At 39.5% G+C, this 25,830-nt stretch overlaps 1 protein-coding gene across 1 annotated transcript in view; it reads right to left on the bottom strand.

Annotated features, from left to right (window-relative positions):
- Positions 1–13,996: 13,996 nt before the first annotated feature.
- Positions 13,997–25,830, bottom strand: part of DHRSX (dehydrogenase/reductase X-linked) — a 161,838-nt gene continuing 150,004 nt past the window's right edge. Inside the window, 1 exon segment of the mRNA XM_050971809.1 lies at positions 13,997–14,459. Within this exon segment, the coding sequence (XP_050827766.1) occupies positions 14,262–14,459 (198 nt within the window). The 3' untranslated portion in view covers positions 13,997–14,261.

Genomic DNA, 25,830 nt, shown 5'->3' with positions numbered 1-25,830 from the left:
TGTTTTCTGCTCTGCCTTTTCCCACTTTCCTATTGCAATTTACCCTTGGTGAGCTCCAGTTACCTAACACAGCCAGACAAGATCTCCCTCTGGGGAACTGCAGACTCCTCTCAGTCTCCACTGACTCTGTGGTGAGCAATGGAGTTACTGGAGTTCAGAGGCTGGTTTCACTAAGACCCTGGAATTTAGAAGCAAGCTGGATGAAGGGAACTAATATTTCTTGTCATACAGACTTTTTGAAGTTTAATCCTTTCATTCTACTATTTTTCACTTGTATCCTCCGGCTTTCTCCAGATTTTTTTTCTCCAACAGTTCCTACATCCCTTTAAAAAGTTCCTGGACAGACAGCAAAGCCCCTCTCAAGTTTGGATTGGTTTGAACACCTCACATCTGAACAGAAACCTTCTTTCTTTGAAGCATTTCTGTTTCAGAGCTTCATCTCTGGCCCTGCAGCAATACTGGGGCACCACAGGAGAGCGAAGCCTCTGAACTCTGCTGCAGTTTCCACAGTGGAAAAGTAACTTGGATGCAGTAAAAACATCTCCTGGTCTTTCTGCATTCATATATAGTTCAGATATATAAGTGAAGCATTTAAGTAAAAATGTTGCTCTATTTTTCCTTCTCTCAAATGCCATCTATTTTGCCTACTGTTAGGAATGACCCAAACTCCCATGTGTGAGACGATTTTTGAGCTGCAAATCTCATGCCCACAGAATATCTTTTTGTCCTACTCCCACTCCTAGCAAAAGTTAAAAAGGCAAAGGCTCTACCAAAAATTATAATCCCATCTGAACTCATATGATCTATGCTGACAACCAACCACCACTCACTACCCTCATCCTTGCACACCTGCAGAAGGTGAGCAGGGACACCAGAGCACCCTGCCAGCCCCAGCTTCCCAGAGTGCCTGCTGGCAGCACAGTGTGCTCAGTGCTATCTGCACCTCATCAGTCATATCTGACAACACAACACCAAGACAATAACCTGCTTGGGACGTGTGGGAGGGGAAGAGGCATTTCTATATAAAATTAGCCAACAAAAAATTCTCAGAACTGTACGACCGAAGTCAGTAGGAAAGCTAAAGGAGTTTAACCACAGGAGGTTTCCCAATTTCTTGGAATAGAGAGCACCAGGCTTTCACAACATCCACAGGGCTTCTGAGAACCTTCTAGTCCCTAAAGAATAACCTATGATGTGATCAGAATTGTCAAAACCTCTTTTATGTAGACATGGATTTAAAGCACTCAAAACCAGGATGTGAATTCAAGAGCAGCTAAACCAAATTTCTATCAGACCCCACTCCCCACCATTCCTGAGAAAGCTCATTCAGACACTTACTTAACTGTTTATGGGTTGTTTACAGACATGAGGACTGAAAAGTCACCACAGAGAAACACTCTGACACTCTGGTCAAGAGCACCCTTGCAAGGTGCTCAAGACCAAGTGCCCTTGGAAAGAGAGGAATCACCAAAGTAAAAATAGAGAGTTCTTCTGTTCCTCACTGTTCTTGGATGTTGAGCTACAGCACAAGCCTCTAATGTGGTTTTAAGGCAGAGTCTCATTGCTTTCTGAATTTCTAATAGGGGCCTTGTTAATCTCTCCTTTATGTTGCAATTCTAGTCAGTGCAAGAAATCTTTACTAGTGGAAGGCTTGCCCAGGGCTGTCATTCCTAAAAATCCTTCAACAGATTTCACAAGTAACCAGCATTCACCAGAATGCAAACTCCACTCCAGAAAGTGTGATGTCAAGTATGTCAAAGAATTTAGGCTTGCAAAAAGCCATTCATTTCACCAAGTTCAGGTCCACTGCAGTGTATTTAGCCACCTCTGCTCTAATGGGACTCCAGATTTAAAAATACTTAAACTTCTTTAGTACCCCTAATCCTGTTAAAACTATTCCTGGGACAAAACTTCAGATCATAAAAAAATTTCTACTGCTGATCAGCCTTATTTATCCACCACTGCATTATTCCTCTTTGTGCCAACACCCCTGTCTTTTAGCTTAAATATTCCTGTTCACCATGGTGTTTACAGATGACAGCTAGAGTTTCTCTGCAGAAAAACAGGCACTGGGCTGTTCCCAAGGGACACTCTTGTACCCAGTGCAGCTAGGATGTGTTTGGACACCTACCATCCAGGTCTCACCTGACATAGATGCTGTTTGGAATGACCTGTATTCTTTTGGAGGAAAGAGGGAAGGAGAACATGCAGAGAAAGAGTGTAATGGCCATCCCTTGCAACACTTTAGCTTTTGTATTAATTTCACATTTTTTTGCCAATGATGCTTCTTTTGGGTTTGGTTGCTCCTTGTGTCTCCTGTAGTTCCTTTTCATGTTCTGAACAGGATTTTGGATGCCCAGGGCAGGCAGATACCCTTCAGCCCCCTACCAGCCCTGCACTACTTTCCCTCCAGCAAGCAAAATGATCTGGCTGCTCTAGCACTATGCTCCAGTGAAAACAAACCAACCAACCAAACAACCAAAATTGCTAAAGTAGGACAGGGATGCACACCATTATATGAAAATATTCCACCAATAAAATTCCTGCACAGGACTTACCAAAATTTAGGAGCAGTCTAACTCATTAGAAGCCTCCCTGTCTCACCTGGGATTCCCTCAGACACCCAGAAATCTGCTAATGTGCATGACAAGGACCTTCTCCATCTTGATAATTGATGCTCCTATATGAACTCTTTTACCCAGGAATTAGGCACATCCATGCTTAAATCTTCTACAATCTGAACTATATTCTGAGCTCTCCCAAGTCTCTCTTGTAAGGTTTGGATGCCCACAGTAAGCACTGGGACTGTTTTGTTCATAAATTACCAAGCTCAACACCTCCTTAGTGCTAGGGGAGTGAGCTCCCCCTGTTTCCTCACTCTTCCAATTAATCTCCCTCTTTCTAGGAGCACAGCACAATCAGCAAAGGATTAGGGGCTCTGGGCAGGTGGGCTCCTCTTTCACAGCCAGTGCTGAAATTCTGCCAGGCTGCAGAACAACACAAAACCAGGAGAAAAGCAATGCAGTAAGTATGAAGCTCTGCAGCCTCTGGACATGCACTCACTGGCAGCAGGGAGGTGCCAGCCCTGCTGTTTCCTGTTTTCTGGAGCATCATCTCACCCACATTTATTTTAAGCTTGTGTTTACTTTACATTGTTACTGAGAGGATTTGCACACTACCTTACCCACATCTCACCTCACCAGAGCCACCAATTTTTTTCTAACATCTACAGAGAAGTTTTCTTAATTTTTGTTTCATCTCCAGCAATATTCAGGCCACTTAAATCCCATAAAAACTAGTCCTGCTTCTTAGTTACCTCTGCACAACTATCTCTGTTCCCCAGGACTGAAAGCTCTTGCTTCCATTTGCCAAGAAGATTTCTTCAGGCCCACAGCCATCAGTAAAGCTTTTACATTGATTAACATAATGAAGTTAAACCAACAGCAGTTAGTCCCAAGATCAGTAATTGTATTTTTTTTAGACCCAGAGAAGGCTTGATGAGCTGCAAGGCTGATTGTTTCTCCCCACAGCCATACCAGCTGGGCTGGAGAACAATGTGTGCTTTATCTCACTCCTGTTTGTGGTGCCGGCAGCTAGAGTACAGGCTCCTCTCAAAGACACAATTTTTAACTGTGCTTCATAACTTGATGTGCATTCTTGGGGAGGTGGATGGAAGAGATGGCAAGAGGCAGCTATTATTTTGCCTGGCAGTGAGCAGGTGGAAAGCAGGCCAGCTGCAGGTAGTCATGGTGGAAAGATGCTGCTGTGCCATTTTAGAATTGGCAATTTGCTATCGGGAGAGACATTTTTCTATCCTGCCAGCTGGAGGCTCTTGGCAATGTGGTTATGTTTTTAGAAACCAAACAAATCAATCTTTCTTAGTTTTCCTCAGAGTTTTGGATTTTACCTCATGAGATTTGATCTAAAGCTTTTTATCACATCTGACTAACAAAAGACTTATTAAAAATGAAAGAGGACACAAGAAAAATAGGAGGAAGTACAACAGTTCATCTGTATCCAGCAAATCAACTGCTTTGAACCTATGAAAACCAAGTGGTTCTGAATTTATTTTTCATTCATAAAAGAAACCATTTCACACTGGCATAATATGGTTACCACTCCAGTTTAAGTCCCTGTAAGAAGTGCAGGGGTTTGTTTTTTTGTAGTACTGTACATAAAAATTCTGTGCCTCTTGTCTTTAGCAAGCTTTGATGTATGGTTTGAGCTTATGGTATATGACTATTTGTTCAGCAACAGAACACTGGTTTTGGTTTCTATTTTTAATATGTATTTTAATGTCTTTATTGTTTTTCTCTGGAGATTATGCAGACAATCATTTTCTGATTTAAACAGATTGAACTAAAAGGCTTAAAGTTTAATCTTATCTTTTGTTTGGCATTGCTGTTCATAAAAAACTTTCAAACATGGAGACCATTTGTCTTCCCTTTTTATTTCAGAGAAAAATTAGCCCTGTAACTGTGTATTCTACCTACTGAGGTGTGATTTCAAACCCCTTTTGTCACCTGTCCCACATTTGTAGCTCAACACACTGTAGCACCAAGTCAGTAATGCACTTGCAGAAATTTGAGCACATGCTTAAATGAAATTTGCTTATTAGAATATGCTCAAATACATGCCTTTATACTAATGTGCTTTATAAGTGCAATGTCCCAAAACATCTACTCTCAGGGCAATTAGGTCATGCAGGTTTATGGAACTTCATAGAAAGGAAAAAATTACAAATTCAGCCTAACCTATTCCCCAGATCTTTTCATTGGCTTTACAAGAATGCAGGATAGAAAATTATTTGTAGGATCAAAACATTGATAAAACTACTTTGCAGATATTCAAGTTCAAAAGATGTTGTTTAGATAACTGTGATGCTGACTCCAGACCTCAAAGCTTTTGAAAAAAAATTGAATGATTCTTCATGAATTTGCCACTGAATTAAGAGGTTGCTATTTCAAAAAAGAGCAACACCCAGCATTTGACCTTTTCAGCTGTGCTGAAAACAGCAGCCACTTCATACTATCAGCTGTGGTGAAACAAAGGTGAGGAAGCACAGAAGTTAAGACTCATTTGAAGAGAAAGCAAGTCATACCATTACAGATGGGACCAAATTTCCCAGTTCTTCTGACCCTGAGAGCTACTCTTCAAGAACACAATCAGACCTGAGACATAGAACCACAAAATCACTCAGGTTGGATAAGACCTCCAAGTTAATCCAACCACAAACCTAACACTGCCAAGTCCACCACTAAACCATGTTCCTGTGTGCCACATCTCCAAGTCTTTTAAATATCTCCAGGAATGAGGACACAGCCTTGGCAGCCTGTTCCAATGTTTGACAATTCTTCCCACAGAGATTTTTTTTTTCTGCTATCCAACCTGGAAAAATCCCAGTGAATACATCAATTATATGAAGTGCTTAGTCTGATTAAGATTTGGATAATTGCTCTATTTTTTTTGCTTTTTTCAAATGGAAGCATATTGCTACTAATTTCCTTCTCCTGTTTTCATGCAGCCTTCAGACATGGAACAACTGAAGGAAGAGAAGATGAAAAATCAAGCATATATAATGTGTCCTCCTTTCTGGATCTTCATGAACCCCAGCAGTTTAGTGTGGATGAAAAACTTGAATCCTCTCCTATAGTTTAAGTCATCAAGTCATCATTATCAAAAGGAAAATCTCTTCTAAGTACAATTGCTAAAGATACAGAATTTAGAGTAGAATGAAAGACATGCCTTTCGGTAAAAGCCTTTTCTCTGAGCTTTTTTAAGAAACAACTTCATTGCAAAATGCTGCACCATCTAAACAAAATATGACAAACACAGTCATATTGATCTAGGTCACTTCAAACTTGAGTAAAATTTGGAAGATTGAATATTTTGAGATTTCAATAATACCATGGTCTTTTCAATGTTATCTTCAGGAAATACCTGCATCTTTGGTTTTTGTTCAGACACAGGATGAGAATTGTAATTTTCAGTATTTCAGACAATGAGCTGGTAGTAAAATGGTTTCTGCTCTGCAAGAGGATGGGTAATAAATGCAGCAGCAATTGCAGATCAAGTAAATGTGGTATGAAATGTGGTTTAGAGTTCCATAAAGCAGATGGTAATGCTTCTTCTCATAATAAGGAGAGAAGCTGTGAATTTGCAGCCTAAATTCAGTGTCCAGGAATAGGACCCAGTAGGGAAAGAAGGAGTTACAATCCTGCAATCACAACTGCTCTGCCAGGTGACTGTGTAGAAAAAAACTTGTTTCCTTCAGCTCTGGAAGAAGCCCCCCACCTTCACAAAGGGCCATAAAGAGAAGTCACATATGAGAGGAAAACAGAGGTTAAGGAAAAAAAAAAAGATTAATACTAAATTATAAAAAAGAAAAATCTCTGAGAGCCTAATCTGCTTTTCTAAATCACTGTTAGAGCCAATGTTTGTAGCCAAGTTGTCGAAGCTCCAGCACTGTGCTGGAGTGCTGTGTAATTGCTGGGGGATCTCTTTGCTCCAGAGGTGCAGAGCAATATGCATTTATCCTGCTAGTTCTGTCTGGGATGAGAGAGAAACATCTTCTGGGAGATTCTGTCAGAGTGATAAATAACAGAAATAATTTCTAAACCAAAGGAAATTACTGAAATTTGTTATGTTCCAGACCAAGCAAGTCACTGTGCACTATTTTATCTATGACTTCAGCTGCTGAACTAGGGCATGGTTTCATGATGTCAGTGCTCTGACTCTCAGTCCCTGTTGCATCTCCTGACTGAACAGCTCCAGAATTTTCTCAAGCACTCTTAAGTGCAGATTTAGGGCTTTAATGGTGGAAATAAATCACAATAAAAGAAGCATTTAGAGTTCTATTAGATCATGCATCTTGAAACAAATCAAGTGGCTGTATTTACAGGATAAGGCTTTATGTGTCTGAAAAAAGCCCTATAGAATCTCCAAATCTGAGTTCCTCTTGGATACCTCAGTAAAGGAGGTCTGTAAGGTCTTGGGGCATAGGAACAGAAAAAATAAGCTGACTAGTGAGGCTATATTACCAGAGTATATCAAAATGAGTTGCTAAAATCTCAAAAGCAGGAGGAAAGTTGAAAAATCAGATAAGACTCACAAAGAGATAAGGAGATGTTTGCAAGATGTAAAACACTCCTTCCAATGAAAGATTCAAAGGTCAAGTTAGTTTATCAAAAATTTGCCAGTAGATGCCTTCTTCACTGCCTGTCCATCTGCACCAGGATCAAAGCATGGGTTCTTCAGCCCAGCAAATAAAAGTGTAACTACATCAAATAGCTGGGAGCTGAAAAGCTACTCTGATTCAAAAGTGAAATAAAGCTCATTTTTTTCTTAGCTGAAAAAATTTTGTGAGTGGAAAGAATATATTTAAGGGGCTCTGTTTCACTGGAAAATTTTAAACTTGGGCTGACAACTATCTAGAAGAGATGATCCAGCCAGTTCAAATCAGGGTTAGATGATCTTTGTTGTGCAGATCAAACTTACTGTAAATTAGCTATGGTGCATTTTGAGCTAAGAAACTGTAGGGGAGGAAGTTGAGGAAAGACAAAAAAAAGAAAAAAAAAAGAAAAAAGAAGAACAAAAAAATAAAAAAGAAAAAAGAAAAAAGATAAAAGAAAAAAGAAAAAAGAAAAAAGAAAAAAAGAAAAAAGAAAAAAGAAAAAAGAAAAAGAAAAAAAAGAAACCACTTTGTTCTCAGGTAGTTTTAGGGCATGGAGAGCTGGCTGAGTCAACAAGAGCTCACACGAGTCCTATGAGGAGTGGCTGAGGGAGCTGGAGTTGTTTAACCTGGAGAAAAGGAGGCTTAGGGGTGACTTTATCACTTCCTACAGCCACCTGAAATGAGGCTGTAACCAGGTGAGAGCTGGGAGCTGGTCTCTTCTCCCAGGCAGCCAGTGACAGGAGAAGAGGACACAGTCCTTGGCTGTGCCAGGGGAGGGTTAGGTTGAACACTGGGAACAGTTCTTGACAGAAAGGGTGATTAGAAATTGGAATGGGCTGCAAGGGAGGAGGTGCAACCACTGTCCCTGGAGGTGTTAAAGACTGGAGGTGGCACTCAGTGCCATGGTCTGGTTGACAGGGTGGTGGTGGGTTATAGGTTGAACTTTATGATCTCAAAGGTCTTTTCCAACCTAATTGATTCTGTGATTCTACAAGGTACAGGTACTGGATATTTAGCTTAGGCTACCAGACTGTTTTCCCTCTCTGGACAGCTAGGGATATGGCATCATGGCTCATTTCCCACTCCAACAGCAGACAGAGGAGTTGTCCCATCAGAGTATTATGCTCACTGACCACAGCTGGAGTCTAACTCATAGGCTTAGACCATCTATCCTGCTCTTAGATGACTCTAAGTGAGATAAATGCTACTCTCTCTTCTCAATGCAGTGGAATTTTTAGGTAGTACTTTTTTTAGACTAATTTCTTTAAAAAAAAAAGAGGGTTTTAATATATTAAAATAAAATAGTAGAAACATGAATTATCCTTCACTCCAGAAATAATGTTCTGAGGCATTATCAAATTTAAATCATACAAGGTTTTTATAGCTTCTTGTGCTATTAAGTTACGTTTCTTTGTACAGTGATTCTGGGATGTCAGCAGAGCTGTGCAATGTAGCTAAGAGAAAAGTTCTGTGCAAATGTTTTACATTAACTTTCTTGAGCATGGTCTTGCTTTCCTTGTAAAGAACTGACATTGTCTTCAATGAAAGCTTTCCCTAAAGAAAAAAAAAAAAAGAAGCAGGATTTGGCCCATAGCTATCCTGTGCATCTTAAAAGGTAGTTATTCTTTTCCTTCAGTATTGTTGAAAAAGCCTGAGATACAGTGCACATCTTCAATATATGCAGATGAATGTGGACTAAATAATCAGTTCCATAAATGTGGGCAAGCTGAAATAAATTTTGATTCTACTTTCAAAACAGGGAAGTGATAAATTAAATTGATCTGCTTGTTTGCAAACAGTGATGTTACTTGAGCTAATTTTGAGAGTTCAGGCAATGCCAAGATAGAGGGGAAGGAAATGTCTGTTGATCTGAATTCTTTGGAAAGGACATAAGGCAGCTTATCATCTTAATATGTCTTGCATTCTGACTGTGAGGAGGTGACCAGGTTTAATACTACTCAAAAAGTGCCATAGCCTGGTTTTTGTCTCTTTTTATTTTTTTACTTTTTCCTTTACAAAATTAGAAAATCTTGTATTTTAAAGTGATTGGTTTAAATCTAGACAGTTTGTTGAAATAAATGAGTCAGTGCTACATTTTGATTCTTCTTGATTGCCTGTCTGAAAGCAATTCTTGGCTAAGGTCCATTTCCAAAGGGAGAGAAGCCAACAAGGATTGGTACAGTATGGAAGTCAATATTACCTGTATTTGGAACCAGCACTCTTGGCCACTGGTCTGTTTTCTTCCTGTTACCTTCCTGCAGTGTTGCCACAGTAGGTTGCCAAAGCACAGTACAGTTGTTTTAAAAAGCAAGGAAATTACCTTCAAAGAATTGTTTGTGGCTTACCCATCTTGCCTGGCCTGATGTTGTACAATGTATGTTTTGCACTGACTTCTTCAGTTATTGCAGATGGGTCAGAATACTCAGCCTCACCCTTTTAAAATCATGGTAGTTCTGTCTTATCTGTGGCAGATTTCATGTGAACTTCACTGGAATCTGATTTTTGTCTTTTCATGGTGGCAGCTGAAGCCGAAACTGTGTCATAGAACAGGCAAGGGCAGCCTAACACCAGAACTGAACAAAAGCCTGTATGAAGAAAATTTATTTAGGATGAGCATTGAAAAATCTGCCATGTGTTGTTATATTTAGAGTTTACACTACTGTGCATTTGGAAGAGGTGGCAGCAAACCTGCTGCTACATAACAATGTCCTTTGTTTCTACAACATCATTTCTCACTAAAGAAACTGATAGTTGTGTAAAGAGTCAACTATGAAGTCTAAATATTTATAAAATAATATTTCAGAAGTGTGGCTGGTGGCTCCATATCTAGCTCCTAAAGTCAGTATTGAACTGGAAGCAAGAATGAAGCTACTTCATGGTGTGCAAAGAACAGCGTATTCACACACAAATTATAGCACTTACCATTTCAGTTCATAAATTATTTCCCCACAGTTGACAAATAAAGTAGTTAATTATTGAGAAAATTATGATTTTTTTTTCTAAGAACCTTAGAGCACTTTTGTCAGCAAGTTATTTATTTCCTGTACAAGTTCCTTGTTTAAATAACATTGCCTTATCACATTGCCTTATCCTAGACAACTGTATTAATTCTCATAAGATCCATTCATTCCTGTAAGATCTATATTTATTTGAACTATCCTTCATAACAGGAGTCATCTTTTTTTGTCCTTTTTTAAAGATTTTTTTCTTTTACTTTTGAATTTGTAATCCTTTTTTTAAGAGAAAAAAAATAATTGGTTTGACATGGTTTCTCTCTGCTACCAAAGGTAGTAGGCTCAGATCACCTTGGTACTTAGTGGATGCTTCTGTTTATCACAGATTTGAACTGGACAATAGATTTTGTGTGCCTTTTTGTGCCAAGGTAGAGAGACTTTGATTTCTGAACTAATTATTAGCCTGAGAGGAGTACTGGCAAGGAAATATCCATTGTAGAAGTTGTGAGCAATGGGTCACTCTCATACTAATCAAAATAAGTGCTGTCATTGTGGACGTGAGGGAGAATCTAAGTATGGCTTCACTGTGACTGACCTACATTTTTTAGGAGTCTACCTGGCCTATTTGCCAGGTGTTATTTCAGAGGCATCTTTTAATTATCTTCAGACATCAGATCTACGTTTTCCAATATGAAATCACACTCAGAGAAGATCTGCTTTCATGTTGGAAGGGTAATTTGTTTACTTTCAATTTAAAATTATTTGGGCTTGTTTAGCCTTTCTTTGCAAGGTTAAAGAGCTCTCAGGTATTTTTTCTATACCTATGTACCTACTGCAAGGCCACCTCTCAGCCACATATTCAGTGAAGTGAAATACAGCCTTGTCCAGTTCTCTGGAAATCCCATGACCTTAAAATGCGAAATTAAATCAGCTCTAACCATTTATCTCTGCAAAAGTAAAATCATTGTCATCTTTTTACATGTTTCATGTATTTTTTCCCTAGATAGATATGTTAAGAACTATTTTGGATATTTGCAGCCGTATCACGAGTGATTATTCTCATTCACACTGGAAGTACTTTTATAGCAACACCGAGTTTTGCCCCAGATAAGCTCACGTGAGCTTGTGTGACATTGCAAAGCTGACACAGTTTTCTGCTTTTAGTTCCTGAGATAACAGTTTTGCAACTAGCTCAACTGTATTTTCATGAACTCCAATGCTCTAGAAATCCCTGGCCTTAGGACACTTTTTGCCCCCTCACTCAGCCACATCTGTGGCTGAGTTTCTTGATTCTCACAAACCATGTTTTCCGTGTTTCAAACAGATTTCATTGGACTGAGACAGTTAATAAATTGGTTCAGATTACACTGAAAGTGTGACTAGCTGTCTTTACTGAGTGTTAATGCACTAATCCCTATGCCACTTGAAAGTGGTTGGGCAAATATTGTGGAGCTTCAAGAGAGTTAAAACTGTTGATAATCTCATCCCATCTAGTTTGAGTAATCCTGGACACACTGCTAGCAGCAATGATGTTCCATGGGAATGCTATGGCAACATCAAAATGTTGGCTGTCTAGCAGGCTTACTGCATCCTGTGCATGATCCGTGAATAAACAGAGGAATTTAGTTCCTGGAGTGTCAGTCTGGCACATTTCAAAAGCACTACATTCACTTACCAAAAAAAAGTCAGCCAGTCATACAGAGAAAGTGCTATAGTGACTGAGTGATAAAAATCTCCTGCTGCTAACCCTTGTATTTACCAACTCTAAGAAGCTAAAAATAGATCATCCATGGCTTAATTCAGACAGGAAACAGGCTCTCCCTCAATTTGTTTATTATTTTTGTTCCCAGATGCTCTTCTTTGTTCATACTATTTTTTTCTTTTTTTTGTCTGTGCATCTTCTTCCTAGAGTCTGGACATATGAGCATGCTTACTTTCACTTAGATGTAATATTCCTCTGAACCAAAGGCTGGAGATAAGGTCACTTGGAGTGAAGAACTAAGTTTGAGCTAAAAAGCCCAAAAGGGATATTAGTCCAGGGTTCAGTGCATAGGAACATGTTCCTACTGTTTCTAGTATGCTGCAAATGAGAGCACAACACTGTGTTTGCACTTGGTTCTCTCATGCAGTGATCTCCAGCTTCTCAAAATGAATATAAGTTTTATGTCCACCTATTAGTCTCTTTCCCTGGGTATCTTGAAAAAAGGAAATGCAAGGACATTTATGGGATTATGTGGCTTTTTTAGATGGCACCTAAAATCAGCAAGATGGGAGTAGGGCAGACCTTACTCCACTAACAATAAGACCTCAAGCTCCCTAGACACAGATTTCATGTTTGGAAAGACTCACTGAGAAGAGATGAAAGAATTACAGAATGGTTTGGATCAGAATGGACTTTAAAGATCATCTGTTTCCAATTCCCCTTTCACTAGACAAAAGCCCCATCCAATCTGATCTTGAAAAATTCCATGGATGGGACACCCACAGTTAGTGTGAGAAACCTGTTCCAGTGCTTCAGCACCCTGACAGTGAAATATTTCTTCCTAATGTGTAACCCAAATCTTCTTTCTTTCAGTTTAGGACTGTTACCCCTCATTCTATCACAACACTGCCCTCCCCATCTTTCCTGTGGGCCCTTAGAAGTACCCTAAGGCTGCTGTAAGGTCTCCCCAGACACTTCCAGATGTTTTTGTGAGACTTGAAATCTTGACTGAAACTGTTTCTCTGCAAATTATTCTCATGGTTTACCGCCATGCCCATTAAAATATTTCGATCTTCAACCCAGTTTTTTTCTTCTAGTTATTTGAGTTTGTATAAATTCAAGCTATCTTTGTACTGCCCAATGTCTGTTTAGTTTTTTTACTCCGTGAATGTGAACATCATTCTTAAAGATTCTCTTTGGTAGTTCCCTGAACTGTATACAACTGAAGTGTGTTCAAAATTGATGGCATCTGAACCAAATGTTATCCCATTGAGAGGGGAAACCCAATTGTTTGCTGAAAATAGCTTCATAAAATACATCAGCTCCACACTCAGAGACAGTCAAATAAAATTTAAAATAAAACAGCTGGTAGGAAATTTTAGGAAAGACATATACAACTAATGGGAAAATACCTTCCTGCTCCTATGAAAGCTGGATGAGTAGGCAGGGACTACTCTTAAAAATGGCAAAGGCACAGTTTAGGGAGGATGCCTTGTACATCTCCAGAAACAGGAAAAAGTGGGCTGGCATGAATTGCTGTCTCTTCCAAACCATGAACTCTAGTTCTGAAACTAATATGAACTAGGACCAAAACCAACAAAAAGTGGTGATTCTTCATGTAACAGTACATGAGTGACTCTCCTTGTCAAAGAAAATGAATGAAACTGCAGATGCAACATTACAGGGCACCAGGAGAAAAGGGGACAAGTAAATCTTAGCCCACTGACAAGACAAAAGGCTGGCTGCATCCTCTGCCCAATCCAGTGTTGCCATGATGACGTTTGATCCCTTCCTCACCTTTATAGGAGAGATGAACTTAAACTGGAAACAAGTGAATTCAGTATCCTGTTTGAAGAAGACGTTGTTTATTTACTTTTTCTTGTTGTTCTGAACTTCAGTTAATACCTTTGGATAAAAGCTGACATATAAAACTGACTTTAAGACAGAAACAACATCATAATCATGAATGCCAAATTTCTGCATTAGAACAAGCTGATGAAAGTGTCTTAAAGATTAATGAAGCTTAAGGAAATAAAGCTGCAACTTTTAAAACTGATTTAAAAGAGTAACTTATATGTACAAAGGTGGTTTGAGTTCAAAACCTCCCAGCACAACATGCTCTAGCATTATTTTTGTTGAACAAAACAATGAAAACTCATCTCTGCACATGTTTAAAGATTGTATTTTAATCACGGACTGAAACAGAATGATTTACAAAACTGATGGTTAGATTTAAAACCAACCACTACACCTTTCTGTGGGAATATTCCCCCCCACACCCTATCAGATTAGGGATTCAAGTGAAGAGCAGAGCTGTTCACGTTTGCCTTTGGGACTGAACAGTGATTTCCAGGATGATGGCTGATGCTGCAAGAATTCACCTAAGATGCTTTTCAATGCATTTAATTTACCCAGCTGAAAGCGGCTTCTTCTAGGGAAGCCTGCTGGCTTCATCAGAAATCCCAACCATCTTGCAGCTTTCTGTCCAGAGCCTTCTCTGCAGCTCCTCATCATACGCTAGGTCGGCCGATTTTGTCCTTTCCTCGTTGTAAAGGTAGCAGCCTCCAGCTCCTTCCACCTCGGGCGATACTGCTGCATAGATGGTTGTAGAGGCTCCTTCCTCTGGGGTCTGCAGAAACAAAAATACCCCAATCCAAGTGAGGCAGGTACAGCAGAAGAATTTTATTACCACCACAGGACCTTAGCAGTGGCAAACATCTTCCCTAATTTTGCTTTACATTTCTGGTCCTTATGCAAACCCAAAGCTCATAATAAAAAGAAAGTCACTTATTCAATTGGCAGAGTCCATTTCTTCACTAGAGCTATTTTAAGATAGCTTAAAGCCAGAACAGATATATGGAAAAATCCAGTCTATTTTTTCAAGAGTTAGTCAGATGGAGCATACAAAATAATTGATTTAGCTTTCACAGTTAGAGCTAATAAACCCAAAAGCAAGCACAAATATTAAAATCCTAGTTTAATTATTCATTTTGCAAGGATGAAAGGGTCTGTGCTTTGCCTTAAGAAGATGAAGGCTATGCTGTAGTTGCAATGTGTTCATTGTAACAACAATTGTGACATGAGCAAAGGATCATGGAAACCATGACAGCAAATTAAGATTCTGCAGTTCAGTCCAAGCAGGCAGGTAAATGAGGGAGCTACATTTTAGACACAGCATAGTTATCAGGGTTCTGCTGTGTCTTAAAGCAAAATGGTGAACAATCTATAATGTCTGATATACCATGAGTATTAAATGAAGATTAATAAGTGAATAGCTTAGAGTGATAACTCCTTTCATCCTGAGTATATGCAAAAATTTTACATTCTGCATTCAGAAGAATCACACAGCTACCACTGAAATTATTTCCATGGAATTTTATTATTCCAAATAAAGGACATATTTAAAACACAACATTTGATATGCTTTGCCTTTATCAGTGATATAATTATGATCAATGCCTGTTAGATAATAATGTATCATTTTGCAATCCTTGCAGTCATTATCTGAGGCATTAACAGTACTGATGCTGCTCAGGGCTTTGTCTGCAGCACCTGACAGGATGCCTTTTCCTGAAGAACTCACTTGATGAATGAGACAGTAGTGAATAGGTTACTCATTGCCTAATAAATCTAAGTAATTGGAAGCCTTTTGTTATGATTGGTTTTTAAAAAAAAAACTATTTTACTATGATATTCTGCCTAAAATCACTTAAAAATGCTCATTTACTTCGGTTTAGTACTTTACTGCTATTTCACCCTTCTTTATCCTCTGGAAAATAGTGCTATTCATACTCACTACATTATGTAAATAACATAAAGGGCCTGCACAATTCTGTGCTCATAGAGCGGCTAATATAATGATCAACTATGAACAGCAGTATAAAATATCCTGATATTGTAAAGTAGCAGAACAACGATGAATGTGAGCATTCCTATTTTTATACAACTTTGTCTGGATGACAGAGAATAACCAAAAGGTTTTTTATGTACTTTGTGCTCTACTTAAAAAAGTAGTGACACAGATAAACTATTACTTCATGTGATGGTTCACTGGACTTTATGTTCCTGCATTTAAGAGCTCTCCAGCACAAACAGGCATAAATGTCAATATCATGACTCCCAAATCCTAATGACAACAGCTCAACACTAAAATGCTTCAGAAAAATTGTCTGTGGGTGGAATTTGTGTGATTATGTTCCTATGAGCAGGGCTGTCTACCACCTCAGAGACTGGTCTGTATGGATATTGTTACAGCATCAGAAATACCAGGCTGCCTCTGCTGATTCAATGGTAAGGTTCTCCCGGAATATGCAGAATTTTCCAAGATTTTTACTTTTGATGATACGCCAGCTAAGTTCCCAACCAGAGGAGATCTATACCAAGAGAGTGGTCAAAAACTGGAGCTGGCTTCCTAGAGAGGTGGGTGGTGTATGCCAAGCCTGTCAGTGGCATTGAACAATGCTTTTAAGAACTTGCTTTATCATTTGGTCAGTCATGAACTGGTCACTGGTGTTGCAGGTCCTTTCAACTGAAACAGTGTATTCTATTGTCTTCTATTCAAAATGATAGAAATATTTTAAATAAGGTTATGCACTAGTTGAAAGCGCTTACATGCCCACACTGTGACTTTTAAGCATAGCAACACTGACCACCCATTAAAGTCACCTTGTGTAACTTTTCATATGATTTATTTTGCTCCTCCCATCCACCATATGCAATATGCTGAATTGAAAGATCTGTGCTAAATTCCTATTTAGCTTCTACCACCTGATGCTAGAAGCAATTATCTAAGCATATGCGGAATAAACCCAACTACATTATATTAAGGAATTAGCCATCATTTGAAGAGTTCAAGGCCAGGTTGGATGAAGCTCTGAGCAGCCTGGTCTAGTGGAAGACCTCTCTTCCTATGGAAGGAGAGTTGGAACTAGTTGGACTTTAAAGTGTCTTCCAACCCAAGCCATTCTAGGATTCTAGATATTATGAAAATATAATAAGGAAAACAAGTTTTTCAGTGCAACAGAGAGTGAGATGCTTGTGTATGACTACTGAATTGTCTTATTCCATCTTCTGAGTGCTAAATTAATGATGAAAGTTATTTCCCCTTTCTTCATAACCTCTTCATTGTTTTGGCATGTTTTAATGAAAGTAAAAATGAAACCCTGCACCAGGAATGCTTTGACTTTCCTGCTGGGAGTTTGAGCTTTTTGTTTTGAGAGGTTGAAGTAAAGCACATGCTGCGATTCCTTCTCTGGATCTTGTCCATGCCTACTATGACAGCAACTTCACATCCCCACACACAGCTGAGTCTCTTTCTGGGAAAGTGTTGGGTCCACTACACACCCAAAAATCAACTGCAACAAACAAAGACACACATGCAGACATCCCGTCTGTGCCCCAGTGCCTGAAGACCTCTTGGGGAGGATGAAGCTGACAACAGGCTGCAACCACTGGAGCGATTAATGAGTATCAGGATGAATTGTTCCAGCAGTAGCAGACTCACTCCTGCTTGCCATCTTTCCTTTGAAGAGCTTTTCCATCACTTTTTTTTTCACCACATGATAGGCCATCAAAAGATGAGGAGAAACCACAAAGCCCTTGGAAAAGAAAATGGACACAAACAGGAGACTACTGACAACGCAACACATCTGACCCACCCTTCGATGCTAGTGGCTCTCTAGGAAGAAGAGCCCCTGATAAAGGACCAGAGAAATCACCAGCCAATGGACAAATATCTTGACCTATATAACCCCAGGATGTTTGCCATGATGCTCTGTACAAACATACAATGAAAAAAACCCAACTATGCTACGTTAATCCCTTGAAGTGTTCAGGGCCTTGAAGCTCTGAGCAGCCTGGTCTAGTGGGAGATGTCTCTTGCCATGTCAAGGGGGTTGGAACTAGATGCACTTTAAAGTCTCTTCTATGAAATAGTATACCAAGAATTCCAGGTAGACAGGAAATGATAGCAAGTATAATTCTAATCACAAGGGAGGATTCTCTACACATTGCCAGTGTAAAAAAGCCTTAAAAAACAATAAAAGAATAATATTTGTAAATACAGAATCAGTAACATCTTGTTCATTAATTGACTGGACTTGTCCTAAGAGAAAGGGTATGCCTATAAATTGCACAATGATTCTTCACTCTCTTCCCATGGCAGGAAGTTGCCAATTTATTGGTGTTGAATTTTTTTTTTAAATTGGATTTTTGTTTACAAACTGTTATATTATTAGTATCCAAGGAACTGTAATTAATGCCTTTGTAATATAACTAAAACTGATTTCTTCTTAACTTCTTCCTAATGAAATTCTGAGCCTGTATTTCCCTTTACTTATTATAGTATTGACCACAATTTTTACTTTCTTTTTCAATTAACTTTATGTTTATTTCCAACAGTAAATAAAGGTCTGATTGAAAGTACACATCTTTGCTCATTAGATATATAAGCTGTGGAAGCAGAGAAAAGATAGCCTGTGACCAGCTTATTTAAACAAAATGTAGCCTACGTACATAAAATGACATTATTTTGGCACTATCTATTCCTAAAGAAAAAGCCTTTTTCTTTTTGCAGAAGCTCTGATATTTCTTTCTTTTCTTTTTTTCTTAAATATTCATCAATTATAACTCATTGACAAAGAATAATTGTCCCTCAGTATGAAATGGAATATTCTGTTCTAGGAAAACTGGGACAAGTGCTAAGAGGGTTTGTATTTTAGTTTTGCTTTTTTAAGACTTGCTAGTTCATGCATTTTGATTAATACAATTTTAAGGGACATATAATTTTGTCAGTACTAAGTGCTAATTCTTGCAAAATGTGTTAGCTGACAACAGTCAGTTCCTACAGCCATGTCACCATGAAATGTTACATCCTTTCCATTTGTCTAAAAGAGGGAGCAACAGCTTAACTCTTTAGAAATCATGTGTCTGCATCAGTTTTATGTGATGGCTTTGTGCTACTTTCCATGATAATCCATGTACTCATTCACTTCCCCCTTCACCTGAATTCATAGCTCAGATTCCTGGGTAGATTGTGTGCTATGTTAATCAGAAACCACAGGAAACTGGACAGGAAAGCATTTAATAAACTCCTATTAATGAGCTCCTCTGCAATCCCTTCATTTTCTCAGCACCACTTGCAGCAGCTACCAGCAAACAGTGACAACTGTTCTATGTGTCTTAAACACTGTGACAAACAGCTTGAATGGACAGCCTGCATATTCTCGTATTTGTACTATCAGAGTTGACCGTATGATTGAAAGAGCAGCAGTGATAGAAGCCATGGTATCAGGGACTTATGACTTTGGGATAGCTTCCCCTCATCCCACTCAATCAGAAAATTGTACTTTATTTGTATTTCATGAATCCAGGATTCTGCCATCTCAAGAGATTATAGGAGAGAAGGTTGGCACAGAGGACAGAGCTGCTGGAACAATCAGTCACTGACATCCCAGTTGAGTTTTGAGAGACATGAACAAGGAGTCAGAGAGATGTGCACACAGGACTGCCTGGGAAGCTGGAAGATCACTTAATGTTGAGAAAAAAAACCTGTTAAAACACCTTTATCCCTATAACTTGTGCTGCAGAATACATCAATCAACACATTATTGATGGAATAACCCTCATCAGCAACATTAGGTAGACTGCTGTAGGAACTTTCATCAAAAGTCAACACTGGTCCTAGCTCATGTACCATTCTATTAAATCACGCACTTTTCAGTTCATGTGAGAAATCTACTCATAAGCTGATGAGTTTAATGAGCTTGCAGATGTTCTTTGATTTGGTTTTCTTTTTGCCACAGGTGTTCATGGTGTTCGCTCTGTGGCTTCACTTTTTTAAAAGAGTGAGTTCCATCAGGCCTTTCCTGGAGGGGGTAACAAATTCCCTGGTTCCAGCTAGGAAAACGCAGAGAGCACTGAACAGTCCATCTTCTGGGAAACAGTACTCAGATACTTTTGCCTGTGTTCCTTCACCTTTCTCAATGGTCATTATTCTGGTAATATTTTTTTTTTAATGCTGGTATATTACCGACTTGCTTCTGTACTGAAAAATTCTGTATATGAAGAGTTTCCTTCTTTTTCTGTCTTCCTTCAAGAAAGACAATGATCATCTGTGACACCTGAGCAGTACTATTCATTTATACTGTAGGGATTAGCAACAACAAAGGGAACATGAAATTGCTCTTGGTACAGCAAAGTCTTTCATCTGCTTGGTGGCAGCTAGTGGAGGGGTGACACCCAGCCACCCTCAATGCACTGCTTGACTCTCAAGAACAAAGGCAAACACACAACATGGAATAGTTTGAAAAATTTCAGAAACAGAGGAGCTGGGATTGTGTTCCCATTAAAGCAAACGAGCTTGTGAAAAGCAAATTACCTGTGTTCTAGGGTGCACTGACTACTGTGATCTGTGAGCCACTGAATCATTTCAAAGCCAGGTGTCTTGGGAAGACACCAGGTTACTTTCTGGTGCAAGAGTCCAAGGTGAAAGAACAACAGCTGCTGTAGAGCCACAGCCTCCAGGTGAACACGGGGGCTGTGTGTGTTCAGTGTGCATTGTGTAACTTGCACTGTCTAGACCTCCTAATGTGATTGCTGCTTTGAAAATTCCAGACAAAAAGCAATCCACTGAAATACTGAGTACGAAAACAAAGGCTAGAAAGGAAAACCATGACGCAGGTGTATGGACGTGTTCAGCCACCTTTGATCAATAAGGCTGCAGCAGCTGACTTTGTGTCCTGGTGAGACCAGTGGCCAGGACCAACTGCCAGGTCCCTGGGAAGCCAAAGCTGCCAGACAAGTGTGGCAGCACAGCTTTTCAGCAATCTCTGCCTTCTCTCAAAAGCCCTGGTTTCCATCTGTGCTCTCTCTTTCCTTCTATTCTTTCATATGTAGCTTGCTATTATGCTATTTCTATCCAATTTCTGCCTTGATAATGGACTAGAAAGAGATATTTTATTGAATATAGTTCTCCCTAGATACCCAGTCAGCACAACCAAATTAATTTCTCTTCAATCCCCAACTTGTGACAATGAGAATTCTTTAATAATTTCATTCCATAATAAAATTCTTCAGATTTTGTCTTTGAAAGAAATAGCAGAAATGGTTCAGTTAAAGCGTGAAACCTTTCTCCTGACAATGTTGTGGCCACAGAGAAATAATTTCTCAATCAAAGTTATAAATATATAATAAAAGATGAAACTCTGATGAATTAGGAACACAAAGCAATTTTCACACTAAAAATGAATCAAAATTTGGAAGGAAAGGAGCTTTTATAATCTGAATAATTCATGACTATTCGGAGAAAAAGAGAAGTTTTCCCTGAGCACAAAGATACTGAAAGAACAGAAGCAGAGACAGCTGGCAAACAGACAAAGAGAGTGTCAAATCCTGAATCTCCTTTTCTTTTGAAAGCAATTTTTCTGGAAAGACCTTAAAAAAAATTCAGGTACACAGAGAGACTGGGAAGTCCCATCGTATCTTCAGATCAGCCCCTGCATAGGTGGGACTTCTGTGGATAAGGAAAGTTATGGAAGAAAGGAGCTGTCCTGAAAAGACTGTCAGGGTCTGCCTGTTGCTCAGGGAACCCAAGAAGCAGGCATGTGCCCAGATCCAAATGCCTCATTTCCCATGAATCTTTTGATGGAGCTGGCAGTAGAAGGTTTTAATTGGTTTTGTGTCAGAGATATGCCTTCTGAGAAATCTGTTTTGTTGAAAAATGGCCAGATAGCTCTACTCTGAAGCCATGGGGTGAGTCTGGTTGTAGATTCTAAACACGAGCAAAGCTTTACTGAGGAAGGCAGCTGCCGTGACTCTGAACCCTCTGCTTCTAAAGCAGCTACTTCAGGCTAAGCAGGTGTGCTGCTTTTGGCTGGGGCAGAGTTAATTTTCTTCACAGTGGCTGGTATAGGGCTGTGTTTTGGATTTGTGCTGAACACAGGGCTGATCATATAGAGATATTTCTGCTACTGCTGAGCAGGGCTTACAAAGAGCCAAGGCCTTTTCTGTTTTTTATTGCCATGCTGGCAAGGAATTTGGGGGTGTGTGGGAGGTTGGGAGGTGTCACAGGTGGGACAGGTGACCAAAGAGGTAGGTATTCCAAACAGCATGACATCATGGTCAGAATAAAAAGAGGGGGGAAAATGATGGGGGGATATTTGGAGTGACAGTGTTTATCTTCCCAAGCCACCGTGATGTGTGATGGGGCCCTGCTCTCCTGGAGACGGCTGTCTGCCCATGGGAAACAGAGTTCAATTCCTTGTTTTCTTTTGCCTGTGTGCACAGTTTTTGCTTTCTCTTTTAAATTGCCTTTATCTCAACCCACGAGATATATACCTCTCACCCCTTCTATTCTCTCCTCAATCCCCCTGGTTAAGAGAGAGTGAGCTGCTGCATGGGGCTTGGTTACTGGTTACTTGGTTACTTGTGTTAAATCACAACAACAGGACATCATGGGTCATGACAAATAACACGAGTTACTTGTGTTCTCAGGCAGCTGAGTGAAGCTCCTTTTGGCTGGCCAGCTCTCTGGGTTATGCTGAAGAAATCTCCACCATTTTTGAGGAGCAGCTCCAACAGTGAACTCACTTGTAGGTATTATAAATACCAATAAGTATAAATATTATAAATAATAGTACATATAAATAATAAAATTATATTTGTATCTTAATTTCAAACTGAATGTCTCTCAGGTTAGAAATGCAATATAATGTTGGTGATGTGAGCAGGATTGTTTGTGGATTCATACTTTGCATTTTCTAAGATATTGAATGGAGCACTAAAAGAACGAAGTTCACTTTTAAGCAGTTTTGAATAGAAACAAGAACCCAACTTTGCATGACTGAATTTGAGCAGGGACTTGAAGCTTTGGGTCAAAGTCATTAATCATGACTGAGTCCTTTATTCATTTTGTCAAGTGCATTGAGGAGTATTACTTTGCCTGGAGGCTGATCCCTAAGCTTGCTCTGCAGCAGAGAGTGATGTCTCCAAAGTCAGAACTGAGATATCACTGCAGCCACTGAAATCACTTTACACTTGTTACCTCACCCAGCTCAGTAACAGTAGGCAAAATTTGACAGATAGGAGCCTGCTGCCCCAGACATTGCATAAACATCCAACCAGAGACACTCCCTTGCTGGAACATCCAGTCTCTAGGAAATAAGACAGGCAATGATAGGTAGAGAGAGAAGAGAAAGAACATGTACTTCACAAAATACTGAAGCCTCTTCTGTGAGCATAACACTCTGTCTAGTTAATGAGCTCTCTGGAAACAAGGTGATGTCCTGCCTCTACCTATGCTGAGGATGCCTGAGTTAAATCACTGAGAATTGTCCTGGATCCTCACATCGTCTGGAATTCTCTGCAGCACTTCCATTCAGAGACCCACGAGATATTTATTGAAGCAAACGCTCAGGTTAGAAGAGATAAGGAAAGAATGAGTCTCTGAAATCCTAATCCTGATGCTTCATGCACTAGGCTGTAACTCCTGTGTTTGTACAGGAAAACACATCATTTATTTGTTTACTTACAGCTTAAATTTTCAATGTCTTATCTTACAAGAGGACATAGGCCAGCCTTAGATTCTTGAATTCTTTTAAAGAAGATAGATCTTGGCAATCAAAACAACACAGCAAAGCACACAAAGAAGTATTTGTGTCTGAAGTGGTAGCTGCATTTTTAGCAGCTCCAGAGAATAGGAGACACAGCAAGGCTCAAGGTGCTGAAGACGATGCTCCTGAGTGCATATACCTCTGAAAAATTTATTACCTGCTTGCTCACGCAAAGTAAAATATCTTTGCTGGCTTTTGGTGAAAGCATAAGACTTCTGAAATAATATATATGGCAACTTCTGACTTGTAGCCCCCTACCATCATCTCTACTTTTTTACTTACTGTTTAGTATTTGACAAGTCACAGATCTCTTTTTCTCTTGTTAGAAACTAGAAACTGAAACTTCTCCCACTTCACAACTTTCCCATAATGACTGTTATTTATTTTTTAATTATTATAAGAACTCAAGATGGGCATGGAACTCCTAAATATTTAAAAGAAAACCACAATATAGAAAGCCTTTAGGAACTATGATGAGATCAAAAAGCAAAAAGACTGTGCAGAACACAGACAAAAAGAAATAACCCAGAATTACATAAGCCAGCAGCTATTTCACAGCCTGTTCTGTTTTAAATTGCTACAACCCCCATTTTGCACCCCAAAGAGCAGCAGGACTATTTCCAGCCACAGCTGGCTCAGCCAGGTGGAGGAGGGCTGGGAGAGGGTGGCTGACAGCCTCAGTTTCCTACCTTTCCTGCTGGAAGCACCTCCTGAAAACAAACAGTGAAGATGAGAAAGTGCAGTCCTTTCCTGGATCACCAGGTAAGCTCAGCAGAGAACACTCCTCCCCCAGGGCTCAAGCAGGACATATGCCTGCACTGCCAAAGATGAGGACCAGAACTAGTGAGGTGCACAAACTAACTCAAAATGACTACGGGGTGCTACATCTAGCAAACAAGATGAAAATATGTCTGGGAAGATGGGAGAGATGAAAGCAAAAGTACATTTTCCCCCAAATGTCTTAGCTCTGCATTGCAGTGGCATGCTAGCTGGGCTCTAAAATGTCCTGCTCCACACCAAGCTCCTGCATGGAAAAAAACCTTCACCTTGCAGTGCTATTCCTCACCTGGGGTCTAAGTCTTTTTCTCTTTGTCCCTGAGCTGCCAGGAAGAAAGGAATTTAAAGCAGGTCACCAAATTGTTGCAGCTCAATCCCAGCTGGCAATTAAGCCACTTACTCCCCTCCCATCCCCCAGTGGGGTGGGGAAGAGAGTCAGAAAAAGATCAAATCCATGATTGCTCACTACCAACTGACTGAGGCCCCCTGAGCAGCAATCAGTGGCTCCTGGCCAAGTCTCCACTGAGCATGATGCTCTGTGCTATGGAATATCTCCTAGGCCACTTTGGGTCAGCTGTCCTGGCCATGCTACCTCACAGCTTCTTGTGCATCTTCTCACTGGCAGAGCACAGCAAACTGAGAAGTCCTTGGCTTAGTGTAAGCACCACTTAGTGACAGCCACAACATCAGTGTGTTATCCACATTATTCTCATACTGAATCCAAAACTCTACCAGCTGCTAAAAAGAAAATTAATTCTACCTCAGCCCAAACCAAACAACCATTTAGCAATGTCCATGTCCCAGCTGGTCTGAGTTTCTGGTTTTTATAGAGTTATTGTGCTTAAATTATAGTTTCACAGTATTCCCCAGACTGAGAGGAGAAAGTCCAAACTGGAGTACAAATAAAAGTGGTTATGAGGGAAGGAATCTTATTCTGGAAATTTGTTTCACATAATTCCAGTTGTTGGCAATTTCATCATTTAATCTTGAATGATAAACCCAAAAAAGATATAAACAAGAGGGTTAATTTACATCTGTCCCTAGTTACATAGCAAAAGATGGAAAACAAGAAGACCAGAAGTATTTTCTATAGTTATTTTGGTGGAAGACTAGAATTAGGTGGAAACCTAAAGTGGCTCAGATTTTCTAATAATATATTTTTAAGAGATAGTTAGTTCAAAGAAGTAATTTCAGATTTTACATCTTCAATTTTGCCCAGTAAGTTAGGGCTTTTCCATTTCAGCAATAAAACCCTTGAAAAATTACAGTTCTCTTCATTTTAATTAAACTCTCTTTTATCAGGAAGCAGTTTGTAAAAACAAATAATTTTTTTAAAAAAGGAATCTTGTAAACAGAACTACCATTTCCCATTTTCCATCACAATGTTATCAGATTGCTTAAGTCATGAAATGATGGATAGATTCAGAAACCATACCATTATGGAGCTGTCTATATAGCTTATCCTTTGTTACCCAAGATAAGTTCTAAGTTTAGAAGCAAAGGCAACATTCAGTTGTAAATTGACATATCTGAATGCTTATTAACCCACCAGAATCAACTTGTTTTTTAACAAAATAACTAAAAATGCAAATGCAAAGGATGACTGAATCTGAT

This window comes from Serinus canaria, chromosome 1 (genome assembly GCF_022539315.1).
Source record: "Serinus canaria isolate serCan28SL12 chromosome 1, serCan2020, whole genome shotgun sequence".
Taxonomy (NCBI): Eukaryota; Metazoa; Chordata; class Aves; order Passeriformes; family Fringillidae; genus Serinus; species Serinus canaria.
Note: the sequence above shows the minus strand (reverse complement) of the source record. Positions and strands in the feature narration are given on the sequence as shown.